The 19,198-nt window shown below is 42.0% G+C and overlaps 1 protein-coding gene across 1 annotated transcript; it reads left to right on the top strand.

The window, feature by feature from the left end:
- The first annotated feature begins 3,161 nt into the window (after positions 1-3,161).
- Positions 3,162-4,923, top strand: LOC135173300 (tetraspanin-3-like). The gene has a single exon (XM_064140106.1). The coding sequence runs from the start codon at positions 3,181-3,183 to the stop codon at positions 4,009-4,011; it is 831 nt and encodes a 276-aa protein (XP_063996176.1). The 5' UTR covers positions 3,162-3,180; the 3' UTR covers positions 4,012-4,923.
- The last annotated feature ends 14,275 nt before the right edge of the window (positions 4,924-19,198 follow it).

Here is a 19,198-nt window from a genome sequence, read left to right as displayed (position 1 = left end):
AAGTATCACAGTATCACAGTATCACAGTATTATTAGGATTGGAAGAGACCTCACAGATCATCAAGTGCAACCCTTTACCACAGAGCTCAAGGCCAGACCATGGCACCAAGTGCCACGTCCAATCCTGCCTTGAACAGCTCCAGGGACGGCGACTCCACCACCTCCCCGGGCAGCCCATTCCAGTGTCCAATGACTCTCTCAGTGAAGAACTTTCTCCTCACCTCCAGCCTAAATCTCCCCTGGCGCAGCCTGAGGCTGTGTCCTCTCATTCTGGTGCTGGCCACCTGAGAGAAGAGAGCAACCTCCTCCTGGCCACAACCACCCTTCAGGTAGTTGTAGACAGCAATAAGGTCACGCCTGAGCCTCCTCTTCTCCAGGCTAAACAATCCCAGCTCCCTCAGCCTCTCCTCGTAGGGCTGTGCTCAAGGCCTCTCACCAGCCTCGTCACCCTTCTCTGGACACACTCAAGCATCTCAATGTCCCTCCTAAATTGGGGGGCCCAGAACTGAACACAGTACTCAAGGTGTGGTCTAAGCAGTGCAGAGTACAGGGGCAGAATGACCTCCCTGCTCCTGCTGACCACACCATTCCTGATGCAGGCCAGGATGCCATTGGCCCTCTTGGCCACCTGGGCACACTGCTGGCTCATGTTCAGGTGGGTATCAATCAGCACCCCCAGATCCCTCTCTGTTTGGCTGCTCTCCAGCCACTCCGACCCCAGCTTGTATCTCTGCATGGGGTTGTTGTGGCCAAAGTGCAGCACCCTGCACTTGGAGCTATTGAATGCCATCCCCTTGGACTCTGCCCATCTGTCCAGGTGGTCAAGGTCCCACTGCAGAGCCCTTCTGCCCTCCAACCCAGCCACATCTGCCCCCAGCTTAGTGTCATCTGCAGACTTGCTGATGACTGACTCCATGCCCTCATCCAGATCATCTATGAAGATGTTAAAGAGGATGGGGCCCAGCACAGATCCCTGAGGGACACCACTAGTGACAGCCGCCAGCTGGATGTGGCACCATTCACCACCACTCTCTGGGTCCGGCCCTCCAGCCAGTTCCTAACCCAGCACAGAAGTCTCTTCATCACCTTTGTGTCTCTCTGTTGGACACACTCCAAGTAGTTCCCTATCCCCCAGCTCAAAAGGGACACCTCTTTCTTTTTATGAAAGAAGTTAAAAAATTTCACAGTTGTTCAAAGAGTCAGATTTAAGTAAATGAGAAGTTATTATGCTAGAGGGATATGTGGAAAGACAAGAGTCTCTAGGCTTCACTGAAATTCTCCTCTATTCAGAGAAGGGATGGCGGTTACCCTGGCTGAGGAGAACAAAAGGTGCAGTAGAACTCTCTCCGATGCAGTTTGAGCCTTTCAAATGTATTTCAAAGACTGCAGAATAACCTAACTGCTAGCTAATTTCTTAATAGCTCATTAAGTTTTATAAAGAAAAAGAGGCAGGTTCATGTGCTTTTGCATTTTTCTGGCAAAACAGTAAGTACCTGTTAATTCTCACAGGTTTGTTTTTGGTTTTTTTTTTGTGTGTCTCTGATATGTTTCTTCACACTTTTCTAATATGTTTCTTCTGCCTCCTGGAAACATTACATCGTTTTAGTTTGCCTGTGTGCGCAGGTGTGAAAGGAAATTCTTTCTGTCCCTCCCTCCTTCTCCCTCTCCCTGATATGGAACATAGAAATCAGGAAAAAAGGCATTCAAGGGACTAAGTGAATGGCAGCAAACCCAATACAGCTGAAGAGCTGAGAACAGCAGCAAGATGAACCAGGAAAGAGGGAAGACACAGGGAACAGTTGCAGGAAAACACACGTCCTAGAACAGCTCTGAAAGAAGCATTTGGTTAAGATTTAACAAGTTAATCACTGTATGTTAATTACTGTTAATGGCAGGATTAAAAATAATAAAACTCATCTATCTCATTCTAAAATAATTAGCCTCCATGACATGTTTATGCAGCACTCAGAGAGACATTTTGATGGGAATCAGCCCAACATCTGTGTGTGAATAGCATACACAACAGCAAAACATCTGACAGATGTGGGATCATTGGCTTTAATGAGACTTTTCTAGGGTTCCAGGGATCTGAGCACTGACTGGTGTTCCTGAAAATGAGGATCATCTCTCTGCTTTCTCCTTCATGGACCCTGGTGCATTAGCTCTGCTCTGCATGCTGAGAAGGAGGAGATGAGACTTCATTAGCATGATTAGTTAATTGCTGTTGGCCTTGCGATCTGCCTTCCTGGTGCTTGTGTTGCAAGTTTTGTGCAGGTTTCCAATCCTGCTTGGCTCTTCTGTATCAGAAGCTTTGAGTCATAATGCTGTTCTGCTGACTGGTAAGTGGCAATAATTCCCCTTGGGATTCTTGTAAAGTCATTTAGTTGGTGTGTAATTCAGTTTCCTTGCACAGAAGGAAAAGTTAATATAGTTCATACTGCTTGTGCTCAGGCACTACAACACATAGCCAAATCAGTGGTGCTGTAAACTGAGGGGGTACCTATGTGAAGTGGCATGGTTTCCTCATCCAGATGCCTTGAATAATTGAACCTATCTACATGGAAATGTTGCTGAGTTAAAAAGGGCAAAATATTATTAACATCACTATGTTGCTCATAAAGTCTGATAAGAGGCAATTGTACTGGGAAGAATAATGAGACAGGGTGGGTGTTACCTACCTGTTGAGGTCTCTGATTGAATAGCTCTGATTAAACTATTCCCTCATTAGTGACTCTGATTTGTGCATTTGTTGCCATCCTAGCTGCTGCTGTAGCATTGATAATTGGATTACCTGTTTCACCTGTACAGCCTGAGTGACCTGAATCAACCCTGCTGGCTATCATGCTGACTATTTCTCTACACATAGCTCTTTAGCACATGATTGTGGTAAGGAGTGTGGCATTTTCCCTGCTGTCCTCCTTCAAATGCAGGTCTCTTTCACCACAGACCAGTAAGTGACCTCTGGATAGTAAGAACAGCACATACATGCACTCCTGATTTTGGCAGGCTCTGCTAAACAAACAGCAGCATGTGGTCAGTCTTTGTGCTGAAGCAGTCTCCTCAGTGTTGCTCCTTTGAAAGTTGCTTTGGGTGGAGGTGTTATCTGCTGCACCTGGGTAAGTGGGGCGGAGGTCTCTTAAAAGGGGGTGGTGAAGGGGTGGGCAAGTAGGAGTGGTAACAATGAACAGAGTGGGAGCTCTGGTGTCTTTGTGGTGCTATGAAGACTCCTGGCTCAGGACCTTTGCTAAGTATCTGCTGAAGTTCCTAGGATATGTCTCCTGCTGCTCTGCTGCAGCTCTGGCCTTCGGTGGAGTTTCTGTGTCGGTGATGTATAGGAACTACAGATACTTATTTCAGAAGACCTTCTTGTGTCTCCCTGGCTGGTTGACCATAGGAGCTGCAATTATCTTACTACCTACTGGACTTTTGGCTATCTCTATATCTGCTAAGACCTCACGCTACAAACAAGGGCTTCTCATGTATTTGCTGTTGGTTCTTCTTTGCTTAGAAATGTCCTCAGCAGTTCTGGCACAGTTATACTCTCTTCAGGCACCCTCTGAACTGAAAAGCACTATGGGTTACCTTATCTATCAATACAACAGGAGTCCTTCCAAGGATCCTGGTGTCAGAGTTGTGGATATGGTACAAAGGAGACTGCAGTGTTGTGGAGTCCAAAACTACACAGACTGGCTGAAGACAACAGTTCCTTCTTGGTATATTCTAGCTGGAAGTGCACATGTGCCTGAAAGCTGCTGTAAGGAGACATATTCTGACTGCATGGGTGACTTGAGTCATTTGGATCAGATTTTTCAAGAAGGCTGTCTAAAGAAGCTGGAAGACTGGATTCAGTTTCTCATGCTTTATGTTTTTTGGTACTGTGTGGTGCTCAGCATCTTAGGGCTGCTGATTTTTGCCATCAATGGCCTCCTCATGAGACAGCAACCTCTCCCCGATCTCAGATTTCTGGAGTCATCTTCATACACCTTCACGGAGGCCTTCAGATATCACTAGCACTACTAAACCTGCTGAATTATTCCTTTGATTTTTTACCACTCTGCAGTTACACTAGAAGAAAAATGAATATATATATATATACACATGCATGTGAATATAAACAATTGTTCCATTTTGGTGTTTTTTGTGTTTTTGGTGTTTGTTTTTTTTTTTTTTTTAATGTTACAATATTGGATCTGTTTTCCTAGATAAGCATCCTGTGTTTGAAAAACTTTATTGCTGTAATCCACAGCAGGGAGTGAATGGTCTTCAGTATGTGCAACTCTGAATATATTTTATGTGAATGTGGGGGGAAAGCACTTGGTGGAGGTATGTCTGGCTCAGGGCAGCATGTTGTGAGGTTATTACTCCAACTTTTGGAATTCATCATAACTGCAGTAGAATCTTGAATAGTAATTAAAGACAAATTCCTTTTCTTTAAAACCTGCATTTAATGCTTTGATATTTCTGAATTAAGTCCTACGGATAAAGATTAACACTTCTGTGGTTGGTTTGTTGTTTGGTTGTTTGCTTTTTTTCCTCCTTCAAACATTGGTTTAAAAACTTATCCTTCAATGAAAATGTCATTTACTGGAAACACATAAGGAAGCAATCTAAACGAAGAAAGTACATTTAACAGCAGTGGCATAAGAGTACATAGAGCAGGAGGCATTGCTATCTCAGGAGTAGCATGGGAGCAATTCCCAAACTGAAGAGGAAGAAGAAAGTCAGTATGAATGTGCCAGTTTATTTTATGTCAAAGCACAGAATCAGTCATTTTTCCTGAAAAGTTACACAAGGTCATATGTGTGCTTCAGTAACAACAGCAATATGCTGTTTTTCCTTAGGGTGTGTGTTTCATACCCATTTTTTCTGTTAAGTCTGATCCTAGTGCATATATGCTGAAAGGACTCTGCTGCAAAGTCAGTATGTGGGCTATCCATTTTCTTATGTCAGTGCTATTGCTGCTTAGAGAGGCGCTGGTAAAGGCTCTGCTCCACCTGTGTTGGACTAACCATGCATTACATGCTTGTGCATGGTTGTATGTGTGCTCAAGCTATGAAAGGCAGCTGCAGCAGCTGCATCCTGTGGTAAAGTGTATGTAGACTTTATCAGACTGGCTGAGAACAAGAACACTGGGATGAGCAACTCCCTTAGCACTGGAAATAAAATCAGACAAATTGTTACTGCTTTAAATGTTCTACCAGATGTCAGGTGCTTTGTGACAAATTTCAGACCCCAAATCACCGGATACTGATTATTGTGGAGGAGGAGTTGAAAAAAAAAGGAAAGGACATAGGTCAGCTCTTGCAGACTTATAAACAACCATGTGGAAAGCAAACAAATATACTGGAGGGCTGCAGTAAAAACAAATGCAAAAAAAGGAAAACACATACAAACACAAAACCAACAACCAAAAAACAAAACAAAGAAACCCCAACAACCAAACCCAAACAAACAACTCACACCAAATCACAAACAAACAAAAAAAGCACAGAAAAGCAAAACAAAAACCAAACAAACCCACCCCTCCTCAATTTATATAAGGGAGAAGAACTAGTTCATAAAATCAACCAGGTTGGAAGAGACCTCCAAGATCATCCAATCCAACCTATCCCCCAGCCCTATCCCATCAACTAGACCATGGCACTAGGTGCCTCATCCAGGCTTTTCTTCAATACCTCCAGGGATGGTGACTCCACCACCTCCCTGGGCAGCCCATTCCAATGGCAAATCACTCTCTCTGTGAGGAACTTCCTCCTTGCAAAAGAGGACACATTTCAAATCAAAAAACGAAAATAGCTGTGTCTTTGAGTAATGTTATGCTGTATTCTGACTCCTTCATCTTTGCACATGGTGAACATGCTGAAATTATAGTGTTTCTTCTTTATCTTTCTGTGTGCCCATTGTTTTTCCTGTCTCTCCCTTTTTTCCTTTCCCTCTTTCCATCTTTTTTCCCCCTTTATCTTCCTTCCTTCCTCCCTCCCTCCCTTACAACTTGCCTTCCATTTTCTCTTCCTCCCTTACAGCTTGCTTTCCCCTTTCTCTCTTTTCTCCCCTCTTTGCCTTATTGCAAATGCTGTGTGGGTTACTTTTGGGTTTGTTTTGTTTGTTTGTGATGGCTGCTTTTTTTTTTTCTTTTTTAATCTCTAACTGATCAGAATATAATCCAGAATCTGGAATTGTGAGTTGTTCTTCAGCAAGTCATTTCAGTTTAAAATGAAGTTTTGCATCACAAATACGAAGTAGGAAGATCTGGACTTTGCTAGAAGGTAATTGCAGACTTAGCTCCTGTCTACCTCCCATAGGTATTGTTAAATCACTTACAATTATTCTTTAATTGAAATTATAACTTAATATAGTCTACTAAGAGGTTTTTTTTTTGCTTGTGTAATGAAGCAGGAGGTTGTAGTGTCATGTTGTGTATTTTTCATAGAAACTGAGTTTGGCGTTCTCCACCAGCTTGAAAAGATTATGAGGAAGTTTAGGCCTTTTTTCTTGCTAAATCAAATATTGTCTCTACAGCAACACCCACGTTAAGGCCCTTGCCAATGTCTGGCAGCTGTTGCTTCAAACATCAGGAAGAAAACCCATTGTGTATGACTGTCCCTTGAGCCAAATGGCTCTTTCAAACCAATAGAATGCTTTCCAAGAACATTTCAGGGAGCCAAGCAGTTGCCAACTTGGCCTTTATTCATTCTGAAGTGTTGAAGGCAAAACAACCCCATATCTATTAGTATTTCTAAGGGTCAGGAACCACCTTTTATACTAAATGTTCCATGATGATGATGAAAATGACTGTATCTTCAAGAAGATCTGCACTGTGTTATTGCCTGATATATATACTGTAGATCCCTGGAAGCATAAGCTGGTTTGCCATAGAGATATACAGTTTCACTGAAGAGTTCTGGAAATTCCTACAGTGATCTTAGTTGCCTCATTGTTTTACTGATATACCACGCAATTTGTTCTGAATGAAGAGTGATATCAGGTCCCCTCATGCAGTAGTAGAAAAGCCAAGTATTTCATGTGCTGAGTAAAGACCTATGAGGATCAGCTCTAAAAGCAGCTGTGCATGAGAATGGCTTGATTATGCCAGGAAAGGTCAGAGACATAAATCTATTCAGGACCACAAATTTGCTGTTTCGTGTTTTAAAGCTGGAGGAAGATGGCTGTACCTGCCTGGCACAGAGTTTGTGTGAACTCAAATCCCCACAGGGCTGCTAGAAGAGAAGAAAGTTGCACAAGGTAAACAAGTCAACACAACATACAGCCATATTGTTGATAAAACTAAACAATCAGTAGGTTTTATTTATTTAGTTAGTTAGTTAGTTTTAATTATATTGCTGCTTTGAGAAAGAATAATTAACCTCGTGCTCACGGCATGAAACATGAAAGCAGGAGGCTGTAGCGTCAGAGGGAACTTAGGAGCAATAGCAAATCCTTAAATCCAAGCCATTCACATACTTCTTTCAATTTTTTGTCATTCTCCCATATATATGCCTAGAGAAAATTATGTGTGTTTCAGAGAGAGAATATTTGAACATACTGTGAGTAATCTATGTGTCTATGTATTCATATTTTTCATACAACCATAGAATCATTTCCTGTGGAAAAGAGCTCTAGGATCATGGAGTCCAACCATAGAATCATAGAATCAACCAGGTTGGAAGAGACCTCCAAGATCATCCAGGCCAACCTAGCACCCAGCCCTAGACAATCAATTAGACCATGGCACCAAGTGCCGCATCCAGGCTTTTCTTGAACATCTCCAGGGACGGTGACTCCATCGCCTCCCTGGGCAGCCCATTCCAATGCCAATCACTCTCTCTGTGAAGAACTTCCTCCTAACATCCAGCCTACACTTCCCCCAGCACAACTTGAGACTGTGTCCCCTTGTTCTATGGCCACTACATCATGTCATGAAGTGCCATGTTTACAAGGTTTTTGAACACCTTCAGGGACAGTGATTCCATTCTATTTACATGGAAGGTGTTCAAGGGTATTATTGTGGAGTCTTGATGTCTGTGGTAGGTCAAAGATTGCTATTCAAATAGTAACCATAGATAATTAATTATAAGAAATATTGTTTGACAGTTTTGTTGTTGGTGTTTTTCCTGCAAAGCCTGAGATTGGATGAATAAACTGAAACTAGTTATTGCACACCAGAGTTATTAATTATTATTTTTAAAAAATCTTTCTAATTAAAGAAGCTTCAAATAGTAGTTACAGACTACTGAAATGTCCAAGACACTTGTATATATAAAACCTGTCATTTGTCTCTTCATCCTTTAAGTCATGTCAACTCGTGTCTCTTCTGACAATCCAACAGATGGACTCAGTATATTTCTTTTAATTAGACCTCAAACTTTTAATTTCTTACCAGGATTTATGTGTTATCACCTGAGAAGATTTGCCAGAAATCAGCTTTTTGAGTGAAGGTATGAAGTTTGCATCTAAATTAATGAGTAAAGTTTTGAAGCTTTGATAGATTATAATTAAAAAAAAAAATAGAATAAAAGAGAGAGTGAAAAGTAATCACAGCCTGAGAAAATCCCTTTCAAAGAATGAGGAACTCACTCACCTGTTTAAACAATGCAATATTTAAGTCAATGCACCAGGCTTTTTGCTCTGTTGTTGTCTTTACAAAAGCCACTTCAGGCATATTAGCAGGTACCAGGAGCTTAGACTTCCAGTGGACACAGAGCCTGAGATAAATATTTACTAGATTGACAGGAACACCAGAACTAATTTCTGCCTAGGGGAAGTGAGTTTAATATTTCTCTACATAGTGAGGGGTGCTGGGAAAAAAAGCATCTTCTCAGACATTTCTGGTTTGGAGAAGATTTCCATACCGCTCCTTTTGGCTAAATCTGTCCCCATGGAAATCTGTCTTAAGAAAGGTAGAAGGTGCTTCTGCACACAGCGTCTCCAAGTAGAGAAGATCTTCACCTTCTCTAGTATTGGAAGACCCAAAGCACCTAATTGAGACCTGCCCTCAGTCTTCACATAGGCTGACATGGAGACAAGAGTTTCTTGCTAACATGCACCTACACATAATATGCTTAATTTACAACAGACTTACGTCATTAGGCTGATTCATCCTTTCATACTTGCATCCTCCTGTGTGATCATGAGCTGGTCACAGTGGTATTGGCATGGTGGCCTTTGGGACCTCATAAGTAGAACTTTTGCACTGAGCTTCAGGTATATTCACAAATCCTTCTGAAAGCCAACCTGTCTCCAAAAATAGCCAGTGCTCTGCTGTTCTGTAGAGACTCTCAATATTTGTTAGGCTCAAGGTGGTCTGACAGCTGTAGTGTGCTGCCAGAAGAACTTCAGCAGCACAACCATGTTGCTTTTGGCAGGCGTGTAGGAAGCAGAAGAGGGTGAAGCTTTCTGTATTCAAAGGAGACACCTAAGAATTTTCCTACCTGCTGCTGGGGAGAAGATGGGAGAAACGATTTTGTTTCCTGGATTTACTGAATTCACAGGAAATGGAATCATGTCTAGAATTTCTGGGGTTCAGATTCTCAGCTTTAAGTAATTACTTTGAAAAAATTCACCTTGCAGGGCTGGACTTTCCTACAGAGTGGGGTAATAAGGAAGCTGAGAGGAGAAAAGAAACTAACCTCTTGACTATCAAAACACCGTTTTGGATGATGACAAAAAAGGCAGCCTATTTTGTGATCTAAGAAGTAGAGACAATGAGCTGAACTACTTATTCAATTATGTCTAATGATCAGCACTCATTTATTAAATGATTCAAAGTGAAAATAGAGAAAGTAAATGATTACATCATGTGAAGCATTTTTTAAGTCCAGGTGGCCAGCACCTGAACGAGAGGACACAGCCTCAAGCTATGCCAGGGGAGATTTAGGCTCGAGGTGAGGAGAAAGTTCTTCACTGAGAGAGTCATTGGACACTGGAATGGGCTGCCCGGGGAGGTGGTGGAGTCGCCGTCCCTGGGGCTGTTCAAGGCAAGATTGGACGTGGCACTTGGTGCCATGGTCTAGCCTTGAGCTCTGTGGTAAAGGGTTGCACTTGATGATCTGTGAGGTCTCTTCTAATCCTAATAATACTGTGATACTGTGAATGTGATCACTCTTCATTTGTTAGATTAAGTTCAGAATATTGGATATTGGTGCTATTACTAAATTCAAGGGAATGCTTAGAATGATGGAGTAGTTAAATCAAACTAGTTCATAGTTTGCACATCAAGGCCCTCCCCTTCCTGTTTCTTTTCCAGTACTGGTTATTGGTGCAGTGCTGCTGTTTCTTTCAAAATGAAAACTGAGATTTCACTGTAACTTCACAGGTATTATTTGTTTTTATAGGTAAAATCTTGTAAAACATTACTAGTAAACATTATTTGCCAAAAACAGGGAGAAAAGGACCAACAATTAACCAGCTTGGCAACGGGGAAGGAAGGAGAGGAAGTGGGTACTAAAACTGCAAGTTTGCAGGAGACATACTAACATATTTTGAAACCAAAATACAATCGCACCTTTCTACAGAACTTTTTTTGTTTGTTTTGCAGACAGATGAAGTGAAACAGTCACATTTGGTCATTATGAGGCTTTTTCCTTTTATTTTGGATTGGGAGAGGGAGAATGAAAGTATTTGATCCTATTGTCCACACACAGATTGAACCTGCATGCTGCTCTGTTGCCCTGATGCCTCATGATTACACACATCTAAGGAAAGGCCGGTATTTTATTCACCTCTCTTTGGATTCTCCCTCCTGCTACCCAACCATTTGTCCTGTACAATTTGGTTGGAGGTAATGAAAAATATTAGAAACAGAATCCATTATTAAATCAGCTTATTTCCTCACAGTACTTAGTAACAGATTATTTCTCTAAGGACTCAAATATCGATTTCTCACTGAAATCCTTGTTGCCAGAACTTTTTAATATCTTAAAGAATGTGTTCTTAGTAAACCAAGTGTAAAATCCTTAGGTGTCTGTAGAATTTTCTAATGAATCTAATTGTGCAATTTAAGCCTGAAAAGAAAAAAAAAGAGCCCACCAAATCTGAGATGCTGATTATTTGCATGCCTGTGTGGGAGAAAACCAGCACTTCAGACCTTGGGTAAGAGTTACACTGCAAGTGGCATAAAACATTTTGCCTGTAGAAAAGCTAGTAGATTTAAGCATGTTTGGAAGAGTTATTTGAAGTATTTGGAGCATTATATATGTACTTCGATACATATATATACTTGTGCACATATATATATATATACATATATATATATATATATATATATAAGTTACTATTACTCACTGCTGGTTATGCGGACTGGGAGGGATGAGGCAAATAATAGGAGGGAAAAAAAACAATTAAAAAAGGACTTCAGGGCTTTGAGGAAATTACTTGAAGTCTCAGAGGCACAAGTGGTGTTCTTTTTGTTCCCTCCAGTGATGGGAAGAGATATTGAAGGAAAGGAAAAAATCCATGTGATAAACACATGGCTTAGAGGTTGGTGCTGACAGCAGAACTTTGGGTTTTTTGACCACAGGAAAGTTTTCTCAGTAGCGGGTCTAGGGGTGGCAAATAGAGTTAATCTGTCACATAAAGGCATAAGTATTCTACCCCATGAATTGGTGCAGCCCTCATTGAGAGGGTTTTAACTAGGTTTCAGGGGGAAAGGGGATAGAACCATGCTTTCCAGAGAGAAAGCTATGGATGGTAAGTTGGGGTCAGAGGTGAAACCAGCAGCCCAGCTGAAATGCATGTACACAAAGGCATGCAGGATGGGTAACAAGCAGGATGAGCTGGAAGCCTTGGTGCAACAGGACGGCTACAAGGTAGTCACCATCACAGAAACATGGTGGGATGATTCACATGATTGGAGCACTACAATAGATGGATACAGGCTTTTCAGGAAAGACAGGAGAGGGAGAAGGGGTGGAGGGGTGGCCCCATATAATAGGGAAGCTCTAGATGCCATGGTGCTTGGGACCAATGATGAGTGGAGAGAGTGCCCATGTACAAAAATCAGAGGACAGACCAATAGGAGTGACATACTGTTTGGAGTTTGTTGCAGGCCACTCAAACAGGAAGAGGAGGTGGATGTATTATTCTATAAAGAGCTGCAGGATGTTTCAGGATTTCACAAACCACAAAAAACAAACTAACATAGGTAAATAACCCTTTATATATGTCAGGCTGTATTTTTTGTAACTTGTAGCTTGGAAAATAGATCAGCACGTGGCGGATTTATCTGCAAATTGAAATGCAAAGTGTTTGTAAGCACCTTTGTGCTAATTTGATGCTAGCTATACTGTTTTGGTGGGAAGAACTAGATTACAGGCTCATAGGCTTGCTGAGATGTATAGGAACAAGAATAAAAACATAGATAAAGCAACTTCTCCTGCTGGGGAGCTCCCAGTGGCATCTCTCTCTTTAATCTCATCCTCTGTTTCTCTGACTAATTCACTTTGCTTCCTAACCCCCTGGCCAAACCTCCATTCTTCCTTGGGACTGGGGTAAGGTTGAGAGGGGTAGGGGGAAGGTGGAAAGGTGGTTGGGAGCCCCTCCTGGGGACTCAGGTTTCTGGGAGGGCCGTTGTGTTTATGTATTACCTTTTACCTTGTATATTTCTGTCAATAACTGTATATACTGTAAAAATCTGCTTGTATGTTGAGTTAAATGGTAAATATAAGCTTCATTCAAATTTCCAGAGCTGGCTGAGTCTTGTCTGAGTGATTTACAAAGTGTGGGGGGGTAGGGAACACCCAAACTATCACAACCTTCTTTAGCTTTCTATTAGGCCAAAGAATTGATAAAAAATATAACAACGTACATTAGGTAGGAAGAAACATTGAAAAGAAAAATGCATTTTCGTAGTGTATAAGAACAATGTGAGAATGAAATATGATAGTTGTTAAAGAACTATATTTTAACACTTTCAATAGTTAGCTGCCTTGTTTTCGTGCAGATTTATAGGTGTTATGATCTCCTGCCCTAGCTAAAGGATCAGAACAGGATCAATGATTGATGACACTAAATTAATATTATGCAGTCATTTCTGTAAATTAGTTTAATTTATCACATTTTTAGTGCCTTGAATAAACAAGGGAAAACCAGGATAATAAAAGCACCACTACCGTCAGTGCTAACAAAGTCTTCAATACAAGCACATTCTTCTGAGTGAAGGGCTCCATCACCAGTTTCAGCAACGGAAAGGAGAATCAAAATAAAGGAAAAGGGGCAAGACTGAAGGACCATTCTAGCACCAGTGAAAAAAGAATTAAAAGTGGAGTGGACCAAAAGAGTCCCCCCATAGAAGAAGGATATTGGTTTGCTGAATCATGTCTGGAGAAGGACAAAGAAGCGGGTGAAGGTTCTGGAGAACAGTTCTTATAAAGACAGTCTCAGCAAACCGGGTTAGTTAACCTGGAGAAAAGCAGTAAGAGACTTCATTTCTCTCTACAAATGCCTGAAAGGAGGTTGTGGCAGAATGGGTGTCAAGCTTTTATGCCAAGTAACAAGTGACAGGATGAGAGGAAAATGGCTCAAGTTGCACCAGGGAAGGGTTACATTGGATATTAGAAAAGATTAATTTACTGGAAGAATGGTCAAACACTGGAATGGGATGCCCAGGGAGGTGGTGCATTAACCATTCTTAGAGATGTTCTGTGACATCATTTATTGGGTGTGGTGGTGTTGGGTTGAGAGTTTGACTTGATGATCTTAGAGGTCTCGTCCAAATTTAATGATTGTATAGTTCTCACACTCATCCCACTATTTTAATGCAGTTCAGATAAGTGCAAGCCTTCCTGACACTGCGTCTCCTCCCTAACTTTTTGGCAGCTAGTGAGTGTCCTCTGTAAATCAAATGTATATATGACAGCCTGTGCTAGAAGTAATCTTCATCACTGGTGGCACACTGTTCTGACTCCACAGGACTTTCCATGCTTTCCTGTACTAGAAGATTTTGTGGCTATTAGTTAGATGAAAATTGATGGCTTACATATCTGAGAAGTCTATTTGAATGTGCAACAGGTTCAGTATTATCAGGAACTGTGCAGGTAGGTTTAACATCATATTTCATAGAGTCAGATAATATACAAAATTGATAAGACTGAAGGACAGGATGCCATCCAGAGATGCCTCAGCAGGCTGGAGAGGTGGGCTGAGGAGAATTTCAGGAGGTTTAAGAGCAAGGTCCTGTATATATATGCCAAGGAAATCCTTGATATCAATACAGGCTGAGAGATGATGAAATTGACAACAGCTTTACAGAAAAGGACCTAGGGGTGCAGCTGGATTAGAAGTGGGACATGACCCTACAACATACACTTGCAGCCCAGAAAGCCAATGGCATTCTGGGCTGCATCACAGCTGGTCAAGAGAGGTGATTCTGCCACTCTGCTCTGTGAGAACTCACCTGGTTTTGCCTCATCTGTGTCCAGCTCTTGAACCCCCAACACATTAATAATATCGACCTGCTGGAGTAGGTCCAGAGGAGGGCCAGAAAAATTATCAGAGGGCTGAAGACAGAGGTTGTGTCTACAAAGACATGCTGAAAGAATTTGGACTGTTCAGCCTGCAGAAGAGAAGGCCAGGATGAGACCTTGTCGATACATTTTAATATCTCAAGGTGATCCACAGGAAGGCTGTGGGGAGGAACTGCTAAGAAGGGCCTGTGGTGATAGGATGAGGGACAATGGCTTGAAACTGGAGCAGGGGAAATTTAGGTTGGACATCAGGAGGAAGATCATTACAATGAAGACAGTGAAATACTAGAATAGGTTTCCCAGGGATGTGTTTGAGGCCCTGTCTCTGGAGACATTCAAGATGGGGGTTGATGTGGTCCTGGGTAGCCTGATCCAGTTGGGAGTGTTCCTGCTAACTGTAGTGTGATTTGACAAGATGACCTTTGAGGATGGCTGCCAACCTGATGCAATCTGAATCTATGAATAATGGTTGGACTTGACCTTAAAGGTTATTTCTAATGAAACAATTCTATGATTCTAAGAATAAATTGTTTAAATGTTTCCTGTCTAGGCAAGACCAGAGGATATTGTGCTTCAAATACCTGAAGAAAATATCTATGAGCAACACAATCTGAGGATGATGAAAGACAGCGCTGAAAAACTGATGTGCTTTCACACTCTAGCCATTTGTTACTCTCTCCTTTAATCGTATTATTAATACAAAATTGGTTTCAACTCCAGGCCTAGATATCAGGGCACAGTGACTGGCTGTGTCTTGCTGACAGTGCTGTGTGTCCCTTCAGACCAGCTGCTAGCTTCAGTAAACAGTTGCATAAACATGACTCCTGATGCCACTGCAATCTATGACTAGCTGATTAGACAGCAGCAAAACGAAGAGCTCTGTTCTACTTTGCTATGTGCTTTACATCAGGATGAGAAGAAAGGAATTTTGTGTTTCTTCATTAAAACAGGGTTTTCATCCTACATTAGGCAAAACTCCAGGGAAAGAACCCTTCCCTACCCTTAATTAATCCAGAGAGTGAACATGAGGAGGACTAGACAGATGGGATATAATTTGAGCATGGAAAAATTGTCATCATCCCTCTTTAATTAGTGTTATAGGATGGCTCTCTTCAGTTATAAGTAGATATGACAAAGATGTGTTTCACATATTCAAGAGGGTAATTAAACTGCCACATGCTCAAACCAATATACATACAGATCTGATTAAAAAGCTGACTCTGAAAACAATGATGGATGAGGTTTTAATGCGCATGGGTATTAGAAAGGCAGTGAGAAGGGATTGCTGCGAAATGAGTTGTTTCAGTTCTTGGCTGTGAAGGCAAAAAAAAATGGGGGGAAATTTTATTAAATTTAAAAAGAGGGAAAATTCATAAGAGGAACTGAGAACACATGAGGATAAATCCATGCTATATAACTTAAAATAATGCTTTAATTATAAAGACAGAGGAGAGAAGGCAGACTGTACCAGTCATCAAACCAAAATATATCTCTCTGAATAGCTATGCAGTATGCACCACACAAACTGCTTTTTCACCTCCAGACCATATGGCTTGCTCCTTGAGATGAAGTGGTAAGTTAGGATTGTGTATTCCTGGAAATAAGCTCTAACATTTGCCCAGAGACAGGCCAACAGAAAAAAAAAAAATTAAAAATGAAGCTTTCAATTGCTCTAATGGGGCAGGGAACTAATTTTGGGTTTTGTTTCTGCCTTCCTGTTGAGTGTCTTGACCTTGCAGCACAACCTTGCTTCACCACTTTAAAAATGGTTTGTGTTTTTTTTTTTGTTTTGTTTGTTTTTTTAATAGTGTATCCAGCACAGTTTCTGTTCACTACATTTCTCTTGTAGTCTATTTTCCTCTGATGAGCTCCATGTGCATTATTTGAGACACTGGAAGACTACCAGCACAGGGGAAGGAGCTTGCAGGACTTCTCAAGGGGGTCTACATGCCCATTGGATACTTCTTTGCCCATTTGCAGTCCTATCAGCTTGTGCACGCTCCTCTCTGGGGGCTACTCCCTTCATGAGACAAACCCTGAAGCTGTTCTAGTGCTTGGTCTTAAGTACTGTCAGTGTCTCTTCAGAATGGCTGTTCTGACTCAGATTCATACCAAGACTCTTTGCTTAAATGCACTTAAGTAATGTAATTGATGTGCTACTACGACACTTTAGATCTTAGGCTGAGCTTGGTAGGCAAGAGAATTAGGGAAAAAGAGGACTTAAATGTACTTGTCAAAATATTGCATAAATCGACTTGCATGTAAGAAAAAATCCCAAGCAACCACTATAAAATATTTTCAAAAGTCAGTTCTATTGCTTAAAGGAAAACTTCTATGCCAAATTCAAGCTTGGTCGTCCTGGTCTCCCTGTCCACTGTATCTGATAAAAAAGGGATCTCTATATGTACTTGTATTATACAGGAAGTGATGCTTTTGTTGCTTGTATCTTGCACCAGTACAGGTTTGGAGGTGTTCTGCTGATCTGCTGGAGAGCAGCCCTGTGTAGAGGGACCTAAGAGTGCTGGTGGATAATAAGTTATCCATGGGACAGGAATGTGCTCTTGTGGCCAAGAAGGCCAATGGGATCTTGGTTTAGGCTGTAACCCGCCCCCCCACACTTTTGGAAATGCCCCAGCTAAATCAGACAGACTCTGGGAATATAAGTGAAGCTATTTATTTACAGCTAGCAGAATACACAAGCAGATATTTACAATATATACAGTTATATACAGAAATACACAAAGGATAAGCAATACAGAAGCACAACTCCCCTCCCAGAAACCTGAGTCCCCAGGAGGGGTTCTCAAACCACCCCAACACCTCCCCCTACCCCTCTCAACCTTACCCCAAATCCTGAGAAAGAATAGAGGTGCAGCCAAAAGGTTAAGGAGCAAGGTTATTGGCAGTGAGGTATAAGGAGATGTGGCTCGGTCTGAAGGCAAAAGCAGAGTGAAGACAAAATGGAGAATGTTATCTAATGTTTACTTCTTGTTCCCATAGTTCTCAGCGGGACTGTGAGAGAAGTGACACAACTATGTTTTCCTTTCATAGCCAATTATCTACTTTCACCAAAACATTCTAGCCTGCTGCAAGCTAGCACAATCCACCCCTGTCTACTTCACTCAGAGTATCGCTGAGAATTATCCAATCTAATCTAAACCAATATTTACAATAAAACAATATATACAAGTTCAGTTCACACTTCAATCCAGCTATCTCAGATGTAAGTCATTCAAAAGCTCAGAACAGGGACTCCCAGGTGACATTGGGTTCGTGCTCACGTACCGTAGATTCTCTCATAGATCCTCTTCGTGTTGGACGCCAATGGTACCTAGAACAGAAAACTCCTAACAGCTTGTATTATACACTCTGAATTTAAACTCTCTCAGCTAAGGTTAAATTTCTCTGTAGAATACATTGGATTTCACCATTCTCCTGCATTACCCAGTATGTATGACCAGGACCTTCAGCAGACGCCACCCCTCGGACAGGTTTCCCTTCCCTTGATTCGCTTAGCCTGCTTAATAGCAGCACAAATGTAACAGTCATGGATGACTTGGGTGATAGCGTCCATGGACAAGTCAATTGACCTATCGCGAGCCCATCGGTATGTTCCATCTCTGCCTTGATGTCCAGATGAGTCATGGGCCCACCGAGCTAAGAACAGCTCACCTCGGTGTTTCCAATCAAGGTCAATATCTAAGTTGGTATCAATTTGAGAAATCTTAGCAGCTTGGTCTGCCTGCTGTTTGTGGTGATGTTCCTCAGTGGCTCTGCTCTTAGGCATGTGTGCATCTACGTGCCGCACCTTCACTGGAGTTTTCTCCAGCCGTGCATCAATGTCCTGCCATAGATCAGCACACCAAATAGGCTTTCCTTTCCTCTGCCAACCATTCTTCTTCCAGTCCTTTAGCCAACCCCATAGAGCATTGGCTACCATCCATGAGATGGTGTAGAGGTAAAGGATAGGCCAATTCTCACGTTCAGCCACATCAAGAGCAAGTTGGACAGCTTTTACCTCAGCAAACTGACTGGATTCTCCTTCTCCATCTCTCGCATCGGTAACTCTCCTGGTAGGACTCCAGACTGCTGACTTCCATCTTCGCTTCTTCTTAACAAGATGACAGGAACCATCTGTGAACAAAGCATAGTTCTTTTCCTGATCAGAGAGATCACCATAGGGAGGAGCTTCCTCAGCACGAGTTATTTTCTCCTCTGGAGGTTTGGAACAGTCTGTGCCTTCCGGCCAGTTGGTGATCACCTCCACCAGACCAGGTCGGTCAAGATTACCCATTCGTGCTCGTTGGGTTATCAAAGCCATCCATTTAGACCAGGTTGCATCTGTGGCATGATGTGGTGATGAACCTTTGCCTTTGAACATCCAGTTAAGAACTGGCAGTCTAGGAGCTAAAAGCAATTGTGACTCAGTTCCAATCACTTCAGAAGCTACTTTCACTCCTTCATAGGCTGCTAGGATGTCTTTCTCTGTTGCAGTATAATTTTTCTCTGAACCTCTGTAGGCACGTCCCCAGAAACCAAGTGGACGACCACGTGTCTCGTTTGGAGCTCTCTGCCAAAGGCTCCAAGTTGGGCCATTGTCACTGGCAGCCGTGTACAGAATGTTCTTAATGTCTGGACCAGATCGCACAGGTCCCAAGCTCACTGCATGGACTATCAGGTGGCCAGCACCAGAACGAGAGGACACAGCCTCAAGCTATGCCAGGGGAGATTTAGGCTCG

This window comes from Pogoniulus pusillus, chromosome Z (assembly GCF_015220805.1).
Source record: "Pogoniulus pusillus isolate bPogPus1 chromosome Z, bPogPus1.pri, whole genome shotgun sequence".
Lineage (NCBI taxonomy): Eukaryota > Metazoa > Chordata > Aves > Piciformes > Lybiidae > Pogoniulus > Pogoniulus pusillus.
Note: the sequence above shows the minus strand (reverse complement) of the source record. Positions and strands in the feature narration are given on the sequence as shown.